Source organism: Vombatus ursinus, unplaced genomic scaffold, assembly GCF_900497805.2.
Source record: "Vombatus ursinus unplaced genomic scaffold, bare-nosed wombat genome assembly UNPS02014778.1, whole genome shotgun sequence".
Lineage (NCBI taxonomy): Eukaryota > Metazoa > Chordata > Mammalia > Diprotodontia > Vombatidae > Vombatus > Vombatus ursinus.
Window position 1 is genome coordinate 63,386,942 of NW_020954556.1, and position 16,120 is coordinate 63,403,061.

General features: G+C 39.7%; 1 protein-coding gene across 1 annotated transcript in view; it reads right to left on the reverse strand.

The window, feature by feature from the left end:
• Positions 1–16,120, reverse strand: part of LOC114045245 (zinc finger protein 420-like) — a 63,983-nt gene that overhangs the window by 12,530 nt on the left and 35,333 nt on the right. Inside the window, exon 8 of the mRNA XM_027865098.1 lies at positions 4,758–4,769. Within this exon, the coding sequence (XP_027720899.1) occupies positions 4,758–4,769 (12 nt within the window). The remainder of the gene's footprint in view (positions 1–4,757; positions 4,770–16,120) is intronic.

Below are 16,120 nucleotides of genomic sequence, written 5' to 3' on the forward strand. Positions count from 1 at the left end.
AATGTTTTACCAAGATGAAATCGAGATATGAAATTCTCTGTCAAAAGTTATTTCCATATTTATAACATTAAAGCTAAATCAAGGGTTCACTATCACTTTCTTACTGATATAAACTACATCAAAGGTGTGGACCTGACCAAAGAAAAACTCATTGATATTAGGATAAAAAACAACTTCAAATGGAGTTTAACTCAAAAAGTCTTAGTAAAATTCTCATGTTCCTTGAGAAAAGTTTATCCTTTCCTTGTAAAGCAAGCTATGAAGGCTTTAATTCCATTTGCAACAATATATCTTTGCAAATTGAAATCCAACACTTGGAACCATCAAAACAAAACCAAAAAAACTGCTTAAATGTCCAACATGATGTGTTCCCTTGTCAAAGTCTATTTGACAATTTATTGTTCTTATTCAAATTAAGCAACAACAGTCTTCACACTGATGTCTTTGAAAAATAAAATTTAACTTCAAGTTGCAAATATATTAAATGAATTGTCTTATTATTCAGTGTGTCCATTAAAAAGTATAAATATCACAAATGTGGTTTGGTATTTTTTAACATTTTGGTAATATTATTTTAATGTCATTGGCTTCCTTTGTAATCCTATGTGTTTCATTTTATGTATCTGAAAATCTTATTCTGTAAAAGGGGCTACAGTCTACCCGAACGTAAAAGGGGTACATGACACAAAAAAAGGTTGAGAACCCCCTGAGCCAAATAATAAAAAAGAAACATAAGTCTGAAAATGAATACTGATCTGATTTATGGAGAGATTTCCACTAAAGTCTTACTTTAATGTCTTATTATGGCATGTAGGTGACCCTGCGGTAGAAAGTCAAGGCCTCCAGAGCACAGGCTTTGACAGTTCTTACAAAGTTAGAATGACCTCAAGTATGGACCAGTGAGAGTATATCTATCATCTGAAGATCCATTCTTGACAAGTCATGAAGGATTATTTCCAAGGTGGCTACAGGGTGATGACTTTTTTTTAATAATGCTCAAGAAAATCTTCTAAGTTATAAAGGGGCGGTGATGTGCATCAGTGAAGACAGTATCAACATTAATAAAATCACAGTTCCTTGGAGTACTGAAGTATGGAGAGATTAATTTTTGTCTACTGAACAAATGGAAGGAATCATTGCAGACAACTACAGGGCTCAATAAACTTATCTGTAAAATGTGGGTTGTTTACAAAGATAATCTATAAGGTCCCTTCCAACTCTAGATTCTACAATCCTATAATATTATGACATTAGCTTCCCAGACAGACTAGGTAAACAGTACTAACCTTATGTGTCCCAGCTCAAAATCTGATGAGGGCTCCCATTACCTTAAACATAAAGGAGTGAGTTCTTTGACCTACCTTGCAGGATATTAGTTTTACTGGCACTTGTGTTAGCCCTGCAGTTGAAAGAATACTGGACTTAGACTCAAGAGACGAGGTATTATATAATACCTACTATGTGTCAGGCAATGTGTGAAGCACTTTACAATTATTATCTCATTTGATCCTCACAAGAACCCCGGGAGGGAGGTACTTTTATTATCCCCAATTTACAGTTGAAGAAATGGAGGCAGTAAAAAGTTAAATGATTTGCCCAAGGTCACACAGCTAGTAAGCATCTGAGACCAGATTTAAATTCAAGTCTTCTCAACTGCATGTCCAATACCCTATCCACTGTACCACCTAGTTTCTTCTCATATATGGGAGTACAATGTGTAATAAGTCCAGAAAAGTAAGCTAGAGCCAGTCTGTGATAGTCTATAACTGCCAGGCTAAGGAGTTTGTACTCTATCCTGGAGGCAATAGGGAGCCACTGAAAAATTTTGAGCAGGGAATTGACATGGTCAGATTATTTTGGTAACTGTTCAAGATGGAATGGGGAGGAGACAAATAGTGAACAGGGAAACCAGTTATAAGGCTATTACAACTGTCCAGTCCAGAGGGTCATAAGGGCCTGAACTGGGGTAAAAAGCAAACATATAGAGAAGGGGATGGTTACAAAAGTGCAGGTAGAACTGAAAAGATTTAGCAAATAATTAGATATGTAGAATAAAAGAGTCAAAGATAACTCTGAGGTTACAAACCTGTGTGAAAAGAGGGAGAGTGGTACCCTAAACATAAATAAGGAGTCAGGAGAAGGGGGTGGGTTTAACAGGGAAGATAATCAATTATTTTGGACCTGTTAAGTTAGAGAAGCCTACAGAACAGCCAGATGAGACAATGTGAGTCTAGAGTTCAAAAAGAATATGTCTGGATAAGTAGATTTGAGAATTATCTGCACAGAGATGCTGATTGAACCCATGGAAGTAAATGAGATGACCAGGAAAAAATGTGTAGAAAAAATGAGAGAAGATCTAAAACAAAGCTTTGTAGGACATCTAAGCTTAGAATGTGGGAAATGGATGAGGAATTGACAAAGAAAATTCAGAAGAAGCAGTTAGATAGACAGGAGAAAAACCAGACGACGGTAATGCCATCAGTGCTGAAGGAAGAGAAAGCACACAGTTGAATGGGATGGTCACCAATGTCTGAAGCTGCAAAGAAATCAAGAAGGATAAGGCCTGAGGAAAAAGCCACTAGATTTAGCAATTCAGAGATGTTGATAACCTAGAAGAGAGCAGTTTCAGGAGTAGTGAAGTCAGAAACCATATTGCAAAGGAGTGGGAGGTGACAAAGTAGAGTCGAAGAGTGAAGACAATTTATTTTTGTAAATTTGGCTGCAAAAGTGAGAAGAGATAGCGGATCAAGTGAAGGGTTTTTAGGGATGGGAGAGATATGTGCATTATTGTAGGCAGCAAGAAGGAGCCAAAAGTAGAGACTGAAGATAAAAAAAGAGCTAATAATGGATCAAAAGGACAAGCTCCTAGAGGAGTACTAGGAAAAAGTCTAGTCATGGCAAGAAAAAAGGTCACCTTTTCTTCAAAGATTGAAGCAAGAGAGGAGAGAATGGGAGATTTTATAGGGAGTTTCTGAAGTATGGAATTGGAGAGAAGAAGGAACTCATAGTGGACAGTTTCATTTTCTCCATAAATTAAGGGATGGGGTCTTCTGCTCAGACTAGAAAGGCATTGTAGGGGTCTTGAAGAGATAAGAGGTTTGGAACAACTATAGTGGTAACTATGAAAGTTAACTAGGAAAGAATAAAAGGAATGCCATGAAGTCATGCAGGTTCAGTTGAAATAAGAACATAAATTCTTAGTTGAACCAGTTAGAATGGTTGTTTGATTTCCATGGGTGTTCAAGCTACACATCAAGTAGGAGCAGAGAATGTAGGTGGCAGGAGTAACCCTGGGTTAGGATTTGGTAAAAAATGATAGGATAATGTAGCAAAAGGTGCAAGGATAAAGGGCAATGGAGAGTTTAATTTTGTTGGGAAAAGCAGCTATAGGACAAGCTAAGGAAATATTTTTACCCTCTGAAACCAGCACTGGGAGAAAGAGGAAAGTCTCACTCACCTGAGACCAGGGTGTCATGAGCCCTGCAGCCATTCTCTCCTGCTTTGTGCTTCCCTCTATAGGAAAATCCAAGTCCTAAGAAGGCAGAGCTAGAGAAGAGAGAGGAGCCATGAGGGAGAACATACTTTGAAATCATGGGATTTTAGAGCTAAAAGAGGAACTTAAGTCAACCCAACTCCATTTCATAGGTAAGGAGACTGAGTCCCAGAGGAGTTAAAGGGCAAAGAAGTATACATTTCTACAATGCAGTATAAAAAAAGCACTAGACTTGGAGTCAGAGAACCTAATTTCAAATCTGTGCTTGGCTACCTGCTATGTGACTTACCTAAGGCGCTAACATTGAGACTCTCAGACTCAGTCTCCTCAGAAACAATAAGAGATTAGAAGGGATTATCATTATGGTCTCTTATGGCTCTAAATCTTATTACATGAGATAAGTGATTGTCAAAGACCACATAGGTAGTGTCAGAATAAGGATATGAATCCAGGTCTTTGAACTCTACGTCCATTGCCCTTTCCAATATACCACAAATCCTGCCTTAAAGATGTGACTCACCAAGCTAGGATTCCTTACAAACCGGCTGGATATGAGAGAGGCAGATGGAAGAGAGCCCAGAATCATTGCTGGCCTCTCCACAATCAGAGGGAAAGTCCATAAGTACCACTTTCTTCTGAGAAGGGGAACCACCAAAAGTCTAAAAAAGGGAAATAAAGGGTAGCTAGGTGGCACAGTGAATAGAGCACTGGCCCTGGAATAAGGAGGACCTGAGTTCAAATCCAGCCTCAGACACTTACTAGTTATGGGCTGCTGGGCAAATCACTTAATCCCAATTGCCTCCAAAAATAAAAATAAAATAAAAAGGGAAACATTAGGGTAGGATTTCCTAGGCAGATCTATGGCGAAGAAACAAAACCAAGGACAGATGCCACTGCAAAATGAGCCAAGCAGAACGTTTCCTCTTAAGATATAACTAAGTTCAGTTCCAAACATAAGACTATACTTTGGAAACTCATCTATTCCTGTACTTTTGACTCACGGTTCCCTCTATTTCCTCCCTCCCCCACTTTCTTTAAGTTTCTTAAAGGTCCTTTTCAATCTTACTTCATATTCCTCACTTTCATACACTCTATACTCCAGCCAATCTGAACTACTATATATTGCCCAATTTTGTGCTTTCTCCCGCCTTCCTGCTACAGAGCAGTAAGGAGCCACGACCCTCTCCAACTGACTGCTGAAATGCTTTTCTTCCTTCAAGGTCCAACTCATGTATAAATTAATAGAGTTATCAAATTTAAGAGCTAGAAACAACCTCTAAGATGATCATCTAGTCCAAATTCCCCTTTTTAGAGAGGAAGAACCCAAATCCTAGAGAGGTTAAGTGACTTTTCTAAAATCATGTTAACTAGTAATAGCAGACCTGAGAGTTCTCCCTAGATCTTATTACTAAATATCCAACGTTCTTTCCACTACACCAGGCTCTCTTTCTTGATCCTTCCTCTATGAAACAGTCTCTGAGTTCAAAGTGCTTTCTTTCTTCCTTGAGTTTACTGATAGCCCTATGTCCACATCTCTTCTTTGCCGCTATTATGTTCTACCTTGTATCATATTTATTTGCAAAAATGTGATTTCTTCTCTGTTAGACCACAATCTCTTCGAAGGGAGGGCTGGTTGTTTATCTTCGTATCTCCAATGAAAACAACAACAATGTCTTGAATATAGAAGATGCTTGATTAATTAAACTGAAATTAATTAAACTGAAGGGATTTTTCCAGAAACCAGGTGGTAAAGGTGCATGGGGGAGAGAGGAGAGAAGGGAAGAGGTTGCTGTATCCCTAGAGAACAGTATAGTGGGTCTAATAGGACTAGCTAGACCAGCCCACAGAACTGAAGCAAATAACTATGTGATAGGTGTGGTAAGAAGGAGAGTAAGAGATCAGCTAGGGTTTCTAGTCACTTTCTACCTCAACCATTCCTTCAAACACCTTCCCCTGAAGTGTCTGTTTGCCTTTGTCACACACTAGAGAGATTTCCTCCCCATATCTCCATATTCCCCCAATCTATTATTGCCACCTCTATCCTCAGGCATTTGATTCAAACCTTCCATCCTCACCTCCCCTCCTCACTAACCTCTCTATGTTGTGACTTCCCCAAAGACTCTGTCCTTAGGTAGGATCATCAGGAATTGCTCCAGTACCAGCAGCCCTAAAAACTTCTCCTTCCAATTTTTAATCTCTAAATTGAAGCTTAAGCTAAAGGTTCCAGGTCCAGTGTTTATCCTACTAATATGAAAAAGTTTAATCCCTCTTCCACCTAACGATCCTTCAAATATTTTAAGACAGAATTCCTGTTGTCACTAAGTATTCGTCTCAGATCAAAACTCACAAGCTCCTTTAACTTAGTAGTCTCATGACATGGTCTCCTTCCATACTTAGAAAATTTTCACTAAACTATCATTATCCCTCTTTATCTTTCCTCCCTTTCTCAGCTTTCTTTCTCTTTCTCTCAGTTAGAAAAAGCTACCTACATTCAATGCCTTCACTTCCTCTCTTTGGACTAATTTCTTGATCCTTTGTAATTTGGCTTCTGATCTCATCACAACTGAAACTTCTCTCTCCAAAATTACCAATGATTTCTTAGTGATCTTATTAATTAGCAAATAGAGTAACTCTTTAGTTTTGATTCTGACCTCAGAAACTGTTCTCTCCAGTTATTTAGGCTCTCTTAATGACCAATTCTAATGGCCTTTTATCAAGCCTCATCCTTCTTGACCTCTGTGCAGTGTTTATTACCCTCTTCTCCTTGATAGTGTCTTCTCTCTAGGTTTTCATGCTGCTACTTTCTTCAGGTTCTCCTCTCACTTAACTGGCCACTCCTTTTTGGTCCTCTTTACTGGATCTTCATCCAGGTCATGCACACAAACCATAGGTATCCCACTGGGCACTCTTCTCTTTTCCTTCTATACTATTTCACTTGGTGATCTCATCAAGTCTCATAGATTCAATATCATCTCTCTGCTGATGATTCTCAAATCTACTTATCCAGCCCTAATTTTCTCTGCTGTCCTCCAGTCTTACACCTCCATGCCTACTGGACACCTCAAAATGGATGTCCCACTGACATCTTAAACTAAACATGTCCAAAACTAAATTCATTATTTCCACCACCACCCTCAACCTCCCCCCTCTTCCTAACTTCTCTATTACCACTGAGGGTACCACCATCTCCATCAGCTAGGCTCACAACCTAGGCATTATCCTCAACTCCTCACTTTCTCTCACCTCCACACATGCATATCCAATCTGTTGCCAAGGCCTCTAGATTTTACCTTCATAACATCTCTCATACATATCTCTGACACTGCCATCACACTGGTAGTATCCTTTATCACCTTACCCCTGGACTGTTGCAATGTCCTGTTGGTTGGTCTCTCTGCCATAAATCTCTCCCTAGTCCAATCTATCCTCCACTCCATTGTCAAATTGATCTTCCTAAAGCACACATCTGACAATATTATCTTCCTATTTGATAAATGCCAATAGTTCCCTATTCCCTCCAGGATCAAATACAAAATCCTCTATTTGGTATTCAAAGCCCTTCACAGCCTGTCCCACTTATACACACACAAACACCCCACTTCCTACTTTGTAGTCTTCTTACACCTTATACTTGTCCATATGCTCTAACTGGACTGCTTGCTATCTTGAACAAAAAAAAAAAAACTCAACCAGGCATTTTTCCATGGCTGCTCCCAGGCCTGGAATTCTCTCCCTCCTCAACTCTACCTCCTGGCTTCCCTGGCTTCCTTAAAGTACTAGCTAAAATTTTACCTTCTATAAAAAGTCCTTCTTGTTCTCCCTTAATTCTAGTGACTTTTCTCTATTGAATATTTCCATTTTAACCTGTATGTAGTTTGTTTGCACACAGTTGTTTGCATGGCATCTCCCCCATAAGTCTGTGATCTCCTTGAGAACAGGGATTGTCTTTTTGCCTTTTTTTTTGTATCCCCAGTGCTTATAGCAGTGTCTGATACATAATAGGTTTTTAATAAATGTTTACTGACTGAATGACCAACAAAATCTGATAGGTTTTTTCTCTTTCTTAATTCTTCTTGACATATCTACTTCATTTGGCTTCAATGACCACTCTGCTCCTGGATACTCTCTCCTTTTTGGGTTTTCGTAACATCATCCTCACCTCGTTCACCTCCTGTCTGTCCTCAGTGTTTTTTGTTTGCTTACCATCTATATCACTCCCTCTAATTGTGGGTATTCACCAAAATTCTCTCCTAGGGTCTTTTCTCTTCTCCCACTCTACTTTCTTAATAACCTCACCAGCTCCCATTGATTTAACTATCATTACATATCTCTATATCCAGTTCCCATCCTTACCCTGAGCATCAATAATACATCATCAGTTGCCTACTAGACATCTCAAAATGGACAGACATCCTATAGATATCTCAAACTCAGAACAGAACTCATTATCTTTCCCTGTAACCCCTCCCTCTTCCTAATATCTCTATTTCTGTCCCAGGTATTTCCATGATTACAGTATCTCAGGTCTGTAACTAAGGCATTACTTATAATAGATTTCTCACTCTCTCTCTCACCTCACATAACCAAATAGTTTCTAAATCCTAAATACTGCTGCTTTAACCTTCACAATACCTCTTACATCTCTACTCATACAGCTACAACCTCAGTTCAGGTCCTCGTTACTTCTTACCTAGATTATTAAAATAGCTTCTTAATTGGTTCTCCTACCCTAATTTTTCCCCTAATCCAGCTCATCTTATATACTGCTGCTAAAGTAATTTTTCTAAAATACAGATCTGACCAAGTGACTCCCCTACTCAATTAACTCCAGTGGCTTCCTACTTCCTCTAGGAAACATTTCTATTTAGCTTTTGAAGCCCTACTCAACCCAATCCTAATCAATCCCTAATTGTAGGTGAAGGCTCTGTCCCGGGTCCTTTTCTTCCCTCAAACTACTTCATTTGATGATCTCATCAGTTCCTATGGATTTAGTTATTATCTCTAAGCTGATTATTTTTAAATCTGCCTATCCTAACTTAACCACTTTGCTGACTTCCAGTCTCTCATCTCCAACTGCCTTTCAGACATCTCAAACTGGATGTTCAGTAGACATCTTAAATTCAACACTTCTAAAACTGAACTCATTATCTTTCCCTTTAAACTTTTCCAATTCCAAAATTCCTTATTATGGTAGAAGGTGCCAACATCCTCCCAGTCCCCTCAGGCTTACAATCTAGGCGTCATCCTCAATGCCTGTCTCTTACCATCACTACCACCACCATATCCAATCTGTAGCCAAGACCTGTTGATTCTACCTTTGCAACATTTCTAGAACATGACCGCTTCTTTCCTCTGACACAGCCACCACTCTTGTGCAAGCCCTTATCACTTCACTCCTGGACTACTAAAATAGCCTACTGGTAGGTCTGCCTGTCTCAAGTCTCTCCCCACTCCAATCCATCTTTCATTCAGCCACTAAAGTGATTTTACTAAAGTGCAGGTCTGACTATGTCTCCCCTGTACTCAACAAACTCCAGTGACTCCCTATTGCCTCCAAGATAAATACAAAATGATCTGGCATTCAAAGCACTTTTTAACTTAGCCCTCTCCTACCTTTCCAGGCTTTTTATACTTTACTTTCCACCACATACTCTTCAATTCAGTGATGCTGACCTCCTGGAGGTTCCATGAACAAAACACTCCATCTCACATCTCCAGGCCTTTTCTCTGGCTGTCCCCCAGGCCTGAAATTCTCTTCCTCCTTATAGCTGCCTACCAGCTTTCTTTAAGTCCTAAACAAGATCCTATCTTTAATAGGAAGCTTCTCCCAACCCCCCTTAATTCTAGTGTCTTTTCTCTTTTAATTATTTCCTATACTTAATCTGTGCATATCTTGTTTGTATGTATTTACGTATCAAAGTCTCTCCCATTAAATTGTGAGCTCCTAAAGGGCAAGGACTGTCTTTTGCCTCTTTTTGTACCCTAGCACTTAGCACAGTGCCTGGTACATAGGAGGCACTTAATAAATTTGTATTGTCTGACTTACCTTTCCAGCCTCAATGGACATTACCACCTTCCTCTCACACTTCAGTCAAATTGACGTTCTCTGTGTTCCTCAGACACAACATTCCATTTCCCATCTTTGTACCTTTCTATTGGCTATCCTCCATGCCTATATTGCACTCCCTTCTTACCTCCCTTTCTTCCTTTAAGATGCAACTAAAGCACTAGCCCAATAGGAAGCCTTTCCTGATCCTCCAAATTGCTACCTTGTATTTGGCAACTTTGTATATATTTGTATCCGTTCACTTTATAATTTTTGTATACTTGTTATTCCCCGAGTAGAAGGTAAGCTCCTTGCTGGTAGGGAAAAGTATTTACCAACTGAATGACTGATTAATGGTAAGATCCCTTATCATTCTGATCATATTCCTCTGGGTGAACACTGCAGCTTCTTAAGTTGGAGCCCAACACTAAATGCAGAACTCCAGAAGTGTTTGGTCAAGGAGTGAATATAATAGGATTGTTATCCCCTTGTTCTGAATACCATTCTTCTATTAATAAAAAAAAATTATGTTGGCTTTTTTTTTTCAACCACATCACACTGCTGACTCACACTGATGAAGCTTAGAGACCAGTATAAAACCAACGTCTTCTTCACATGAACCAGTATCCAGGTATGTCTCTTCCATCCTGCTCATGTACAGTTGTTTTTTTTAATCCAAGTCTAGACTTGACGAGGAAGCTAAGTAGCACAGGGGACTGGGCCTGGAGTCAAGAAGACCTCAGTTCAAATCCAGCCTCAGACACCTACTAGCTGGGTGACCTAAGCAAGTCACTTAACCCTGTTTGCCTCAGTTTCCTCATCCATCAAATGAACTGGAAAAGGAAATGACAAACCACTCCAGTATCTTTGCCAAGAAAATCCCAAATGGGGATATGAAGAGTTGGACATGACTGAAACAACTGAACAATGACAACTGGGATTTGACACTTAATTATTTCCATTAAAGTTCATCTTAGTAGATTTGGCCCATATTTACAGGTTGTTGAACTAATTTTCGTTCTCAATTCTATCATGACATCTTAGTCAGTCAGTCAAATATTTATTAAGCATTTATCATGTGCCAGGCACAGAGCTAAGTGAAGGGATACAAAGATAATCCCAGCCTTAACTATTCCCACTACCTTTATGTCACAAAAAAATTTGATAAACACTCCATTTATGCCTTCATCAAAGTTTCACCCAAATAAATAAAAGTGTTTTTAAAAAAATAGGGACAAAAAGAAGCCTAGAAGCCCTGGCCCTGGAGTCAGGAGGACCTGAGTTCAAATCCAGCCTCAGATACATGATACTCACTAGATGTGTGACCCTAGGCAAGTCATTTAACCCCGACTGTCTCACAAAAAAAAAGAAGCCTAGAGCATTCCATTTGAAACTCTTTCCAAGTTTATATATATATATATAGATATATATGCATATATATATAAATACATATGCATAGATACATACATATATTTACTGTATACTAGTAGAATCATAGATTTAGAAACTGAAGGGACTTTCAGGGACATCTAGTCCAATGTTTTATTTTACAGTTGAGGCAACTAAAGCCCAGAGAGGCTGTGATTTACCAAGGTCACAAAGGTAATCAGGAGCAGAGCTTGGATCTGGACCCAAATCCTCCAAATCCAGCCTTTCTTCTACTGCACCACACAATCCTTATGTCTGACTGTCCAACCAGTTCTGAATCCACCTAACTGTACTATCACTTGTGGGCTTCACATCTGTGAAATGAATTTCATCATTCAATGAGACATGAGACTTTGTTAAATGTCCTGGTGACATTTAAATATACTACACTGGCAGAATTTGACAGAGTTGTCTAAGAATTCAGTCAAAAAAAGAAGGGAGGTTAGTCTGGTACAACTTGTTCTCAATGAACTTATGCTGGATCCTGGCAACCACAAATTCCCTTTCTAAATACTCACAAACTATACCTCCACAAAGTGTTTTAGAATTTTGCCAAGAATTGGAGCAAAGCTCACTACCTTCTCCTTTTAGAAAGTTAGTATTATTTATTCATCTCCAATACTCCCTGTTCTCCATATTTTTCAAAAAAACATTAGCAGCAGCTCAGCAATCACACCTGCCAGTTCCTTAAGTACCCTGAGAGGTAGTTCCTGATGAACTGAGGATAGAGGAATTGAAAACAAGATCACTTCTGCTGGCACTTTTACAAGAAGGAATGAATGAATGAATGAATGATCATTTATTAGGCACTTACTATATGCCATGCACTGCAATGTACTAAGAGCTCAGAATTCTCCTTATTATCCCCCAGGATGAACTACTATAGACTCAACCCAATGCCAGTCAAGACAAAAATAGGACTGAGTCAGTAAAATAGCAAACACAGTAACACTGTCTAACCTCAGTGCCCCATAGAAATGGCCAGACCCCCCAAACATACAAATAGATACATGACAAGTTTTATTCAGTCAAGAAATACTTAACATGTATATACTACTGTACTTCAAGCACTGTGGCAGATATAGATAGATAGATATGCAGGCACACACACACACATACACATACACACAGAGTGGGATATATAAGATATATAAGAATTAAGGCAAGGTTCCCTAATTCCAGTGAATAAGGAAATGCATGTAGGCTCTGATATAATCAGATACTGTGAATCATGGACACAGGACTCTTCCCTAATATACAGACATATACACAAAGACCTCTTCTCTGAAAAAAATACACATATAAAGGAATTTTTCTGGACATACAGATATATATATATGTATATGTATACACACACACATATGTAGGGTTCTTTTCTAAAACACAGACATAGGGCTCTTCTCTGTCACAGAAAAAATACAGGACATTTTTCTTGGACACAACATCTATAGAAGGGCTATCAAACATCCAAAGCCACATGTATATTGGACTATTCTCTAATACTCAGAAGAGTAGGCACACAGGGTTTCTGTATAATATACAAACACAAGGCCCTTCTCTGGCACACACAAACTCAGATCTCCTGACAAAACACAGACATAGCATCAGAGGGTTCCTCAGTGAAAAGCAAAGAAATATTTATACAGGGCTTTTCTCTAGCACAGTGACACATACCAGGCACAAAGTGATATTCATACATATCGCTTAACTATTCAATCCTTAATGTAGTCTTTCTTTGATTCAGTTATAAGAACAAAGGGCTTTTCTATGAAACATACATACTCTACAAAGAACTCTCTTACATGCACAGACAACAGGCTCCGTTCTGATACACTTGGCTTATTCTTAGACAGACATATATACTCAGGACTCTACTCTGATATACAGACACATGATTGTGACCCAGACATATGAACAATAGTTTCAAAAGTGTATAGGATTTAGACTTAGGAAGGAATTGGAGATCACCTAACCCAGGCCCATCATTTTACAGATGAGAAAACTAAAGCATAGAGAGGTTAAGCGACTTGACCACTGTAACATGGCTATTAAATGTCAGATCTAGAATATAAACTCCAAATCCAGCACTATCTCCACTCCATCCACCATGCTGTAATACTCCATGATGGAGGGAAGCCTGGAAAAAGGGGCAGGGTATTTCTTTAAATGACAGTGTCACTACAATTAAAACTGTTCTTAAATATTCAATTATAGATTTAGAAATGAGGAAAGAATAAGATAATGTTTACTCAATACCATCCCCTTCCTTCCCCTGTACCCCCCCAACTTAGAATCAGATAGTGTTGGAAGGAGCTTCAAAGTTTATCTAATCTAAGTCTGTCATTTTCCTGATAAGGAAAATGGAGGACAAGAGAAGTTTAGTGGTCCTACAGGGCTAGGATTCAAACCCAGGCCCTCTGACTCCAAACCCTGCGATTTTTCTACTGCAACATGCCACCCATTCTCTCACACAGCAACACACTGCTCATCTTTCACACACACACATAGTCTTTTCTGACACACATAGACAGCTTCCTACTGCCCCTTCTAGCTCTAAACTTAGGATCCTACATCCTTAGGAAAACAAAGGCTTTCTCTGATGCCCTCCAAATGGACAAAGTATGTCTCTGAAACAGACATATAAAACATTCTCTGACTTCTCCAAGGACGTGGAACGGACCTCTCCTTTGACACACAAGCACACAGATCCATAGGTCTCTTCTGACACACACACTCACGACTCTTCAGTGAGACAGAAAAAGGCATGACACAAATGGGCACATTATTCAGGACTACACACACACACACACATGCACGCACACGAGTGTGGGCTCTCAGGCAGTTTAGGTTCCTGACTCCTCCATCCCTCTACCCCCCCCCCCCCCTCACCGCTACTTAGCCGCCTCAGAACACAGGAACGCAAGGCTGGGCTGCTCCTGCAGTCTCACTCCCGCCAAACTACGCTTCCCAGAAGACGCCAGGGTTACCTAGACTTCGTTTCCCGAAGGCCATTGCTCACAATGAAGAAGTTCCATTCTCATTTTTTTTTTTTAATCTTTTAAGGCTTCTGGGAAACTTCAGAGATCTCAGTAGGGGGTCTTAGCGGAAAAGGCCTCTGGGAAATGTAGTACAATTGCCTCCCTTCTTGTGGGTGAAGCCTAAAGGTAAGGAATGAAAAATCTTCACCTCCTGGAAGATGGGGGTGTTTTGAATCTCTGACTTGGTGGGATGAAGTACTACTCCTCCTTAGTTCTGAATTCTGAATTATTTGTTGCTGTTCAGTTGTGTTCCACTCATGAGTGCATTTGGCGTTTTCTTGGCAAAAATACTGAAGTGGTTTGCCATTTCTTTCTCCAGCTCATTTGACAGATGAGGAAACTGAGGCAAATGGAGTTAAGTGACTTGCCATATTTGAAGAATCTTCCTTAGCACCTAGCTGCTCCTCACCACTACCCCCTAGGCCCTCCTAAACACTGCGTTTCCCCCAGGACCCCCTGAGTCTTTAACCACCCTTGGTACTTTGGGGAGCTACTGCCACTCCTGCTGAGGCATCCAGGCCTTCTTGATTGTTCCCAAGAGACAGCGCTCCTCCACTGCACTCCACCACCACCCCTGACCGAAATCACAAAATGCCCCTCATATTCCTGAATTTTTTGTTCCTTTGAGTGTCACAATCCTCCAGAGCTCCAGGGCTCTTTGAATTCAGGACAAATGCACCCCTCTGACTCCTGCCTACCCCACTGAGGTTTCCCTCCCCCTTGGCCCTGAATTCTTGGAATGGCCACCCCAAGGTTCTTGAATCTGAGCTACAGTGAAATAACAATAACTCACAAATGATGGGGTGCTTGGGTGCTTGTACCCAGATACACTTCCAAGATCATATTTCTCCCTAGCCTCAAGGCATTATCCCTGACAGTTTCCCTCCAGCCCAAGGACCCTATCTCTGGCAATAACTCATGAGGGGCCCAGTGAGGCAAACTATCTCTCCTTGTTACAAGAACAAGCTGACGTCTGTAGAATTGCCCTTGTATGAACAGGACAAACTTGTACCAGCAGAACTATCAAGTACTGATGTCCACAGTTAACATATACAATCCAGAGGTCAAGCTGTAGACATTAATTCCTGAAACTATCTTGTTACAGACATAACAAACCAAAAACACACCCCTTAGGCAACCCCCCCTTCCCCATAGTTTCCAATAGTGAATGACGTAGTTGTATTATATCACTTAATTAGCATATTTGGCACATAATCCACTATTTTTCCTATATAAGCTTTAGCATCATTTCTGTTAGGTTGCAACTTCCCTAAGGAGCTCTGCCTACCATGGCAGGTTCCTTGAGAATTCTTGCCCGCTGTGTAGCGCAACAATAAATCTTTGCCACCTTGACTTAAAGAATGTTTGAGTCTGTGAATTCATTCCAGACGACCCATCTTATACTCTAGTCCTTGAAGGTTCTAAATTTCTCAGATCACAACAACAAACATGAAGTTAAGCATTTAATGTCAGAGTCACTGTGTTAGATGCTAGGAATACAAATGCAAATAAAAATGAAACAATTCTAACTCCCAAGAGCTAGTTACTCCCAAGAGTAAAGTTACTGGATAACCCACTATCCAGTGCCTCGCCTTCAAGTATTTAAAGACTTTTTCTCAGAATTTAGACTTCTGCTATCACTATGTGCTTGAGGAGCAGTTAGGTAGCATAGTGGATAGTATGCTGGGTCTAGTCAGGAAGACTTGAGTTCAAATCTGCATTCAGACACTTACTAGCTATGTGCCAGGCACCCATGGTAAGTGCTCTACTAACATTATCTCATTTTGTCCTCACAAACTTGTAAACTATGTTATATTATTATCTCTATTTTACAAATGAGGAAACTGAGACACTAAGTGGTTGGTCAGGATCACATAGTCTGAGATCAGATTCAAACCTGGATCTTCCTAACCAAGTTCTACAATTGACCATCTAGCTATCTAGTCACACAATTGCTTCCTACTCATTTTTTGTATCTCTAAGTTATAGTTTCACTATCTCCTGAGATTATCATCTGCACCAAGTCCTTTTATATAGGCAGATGATTTACTGATAATTGTTAATCTTTTTCAATTTATCACACAGCTGCCAAAATAATCTTTGTTAGACACAAGT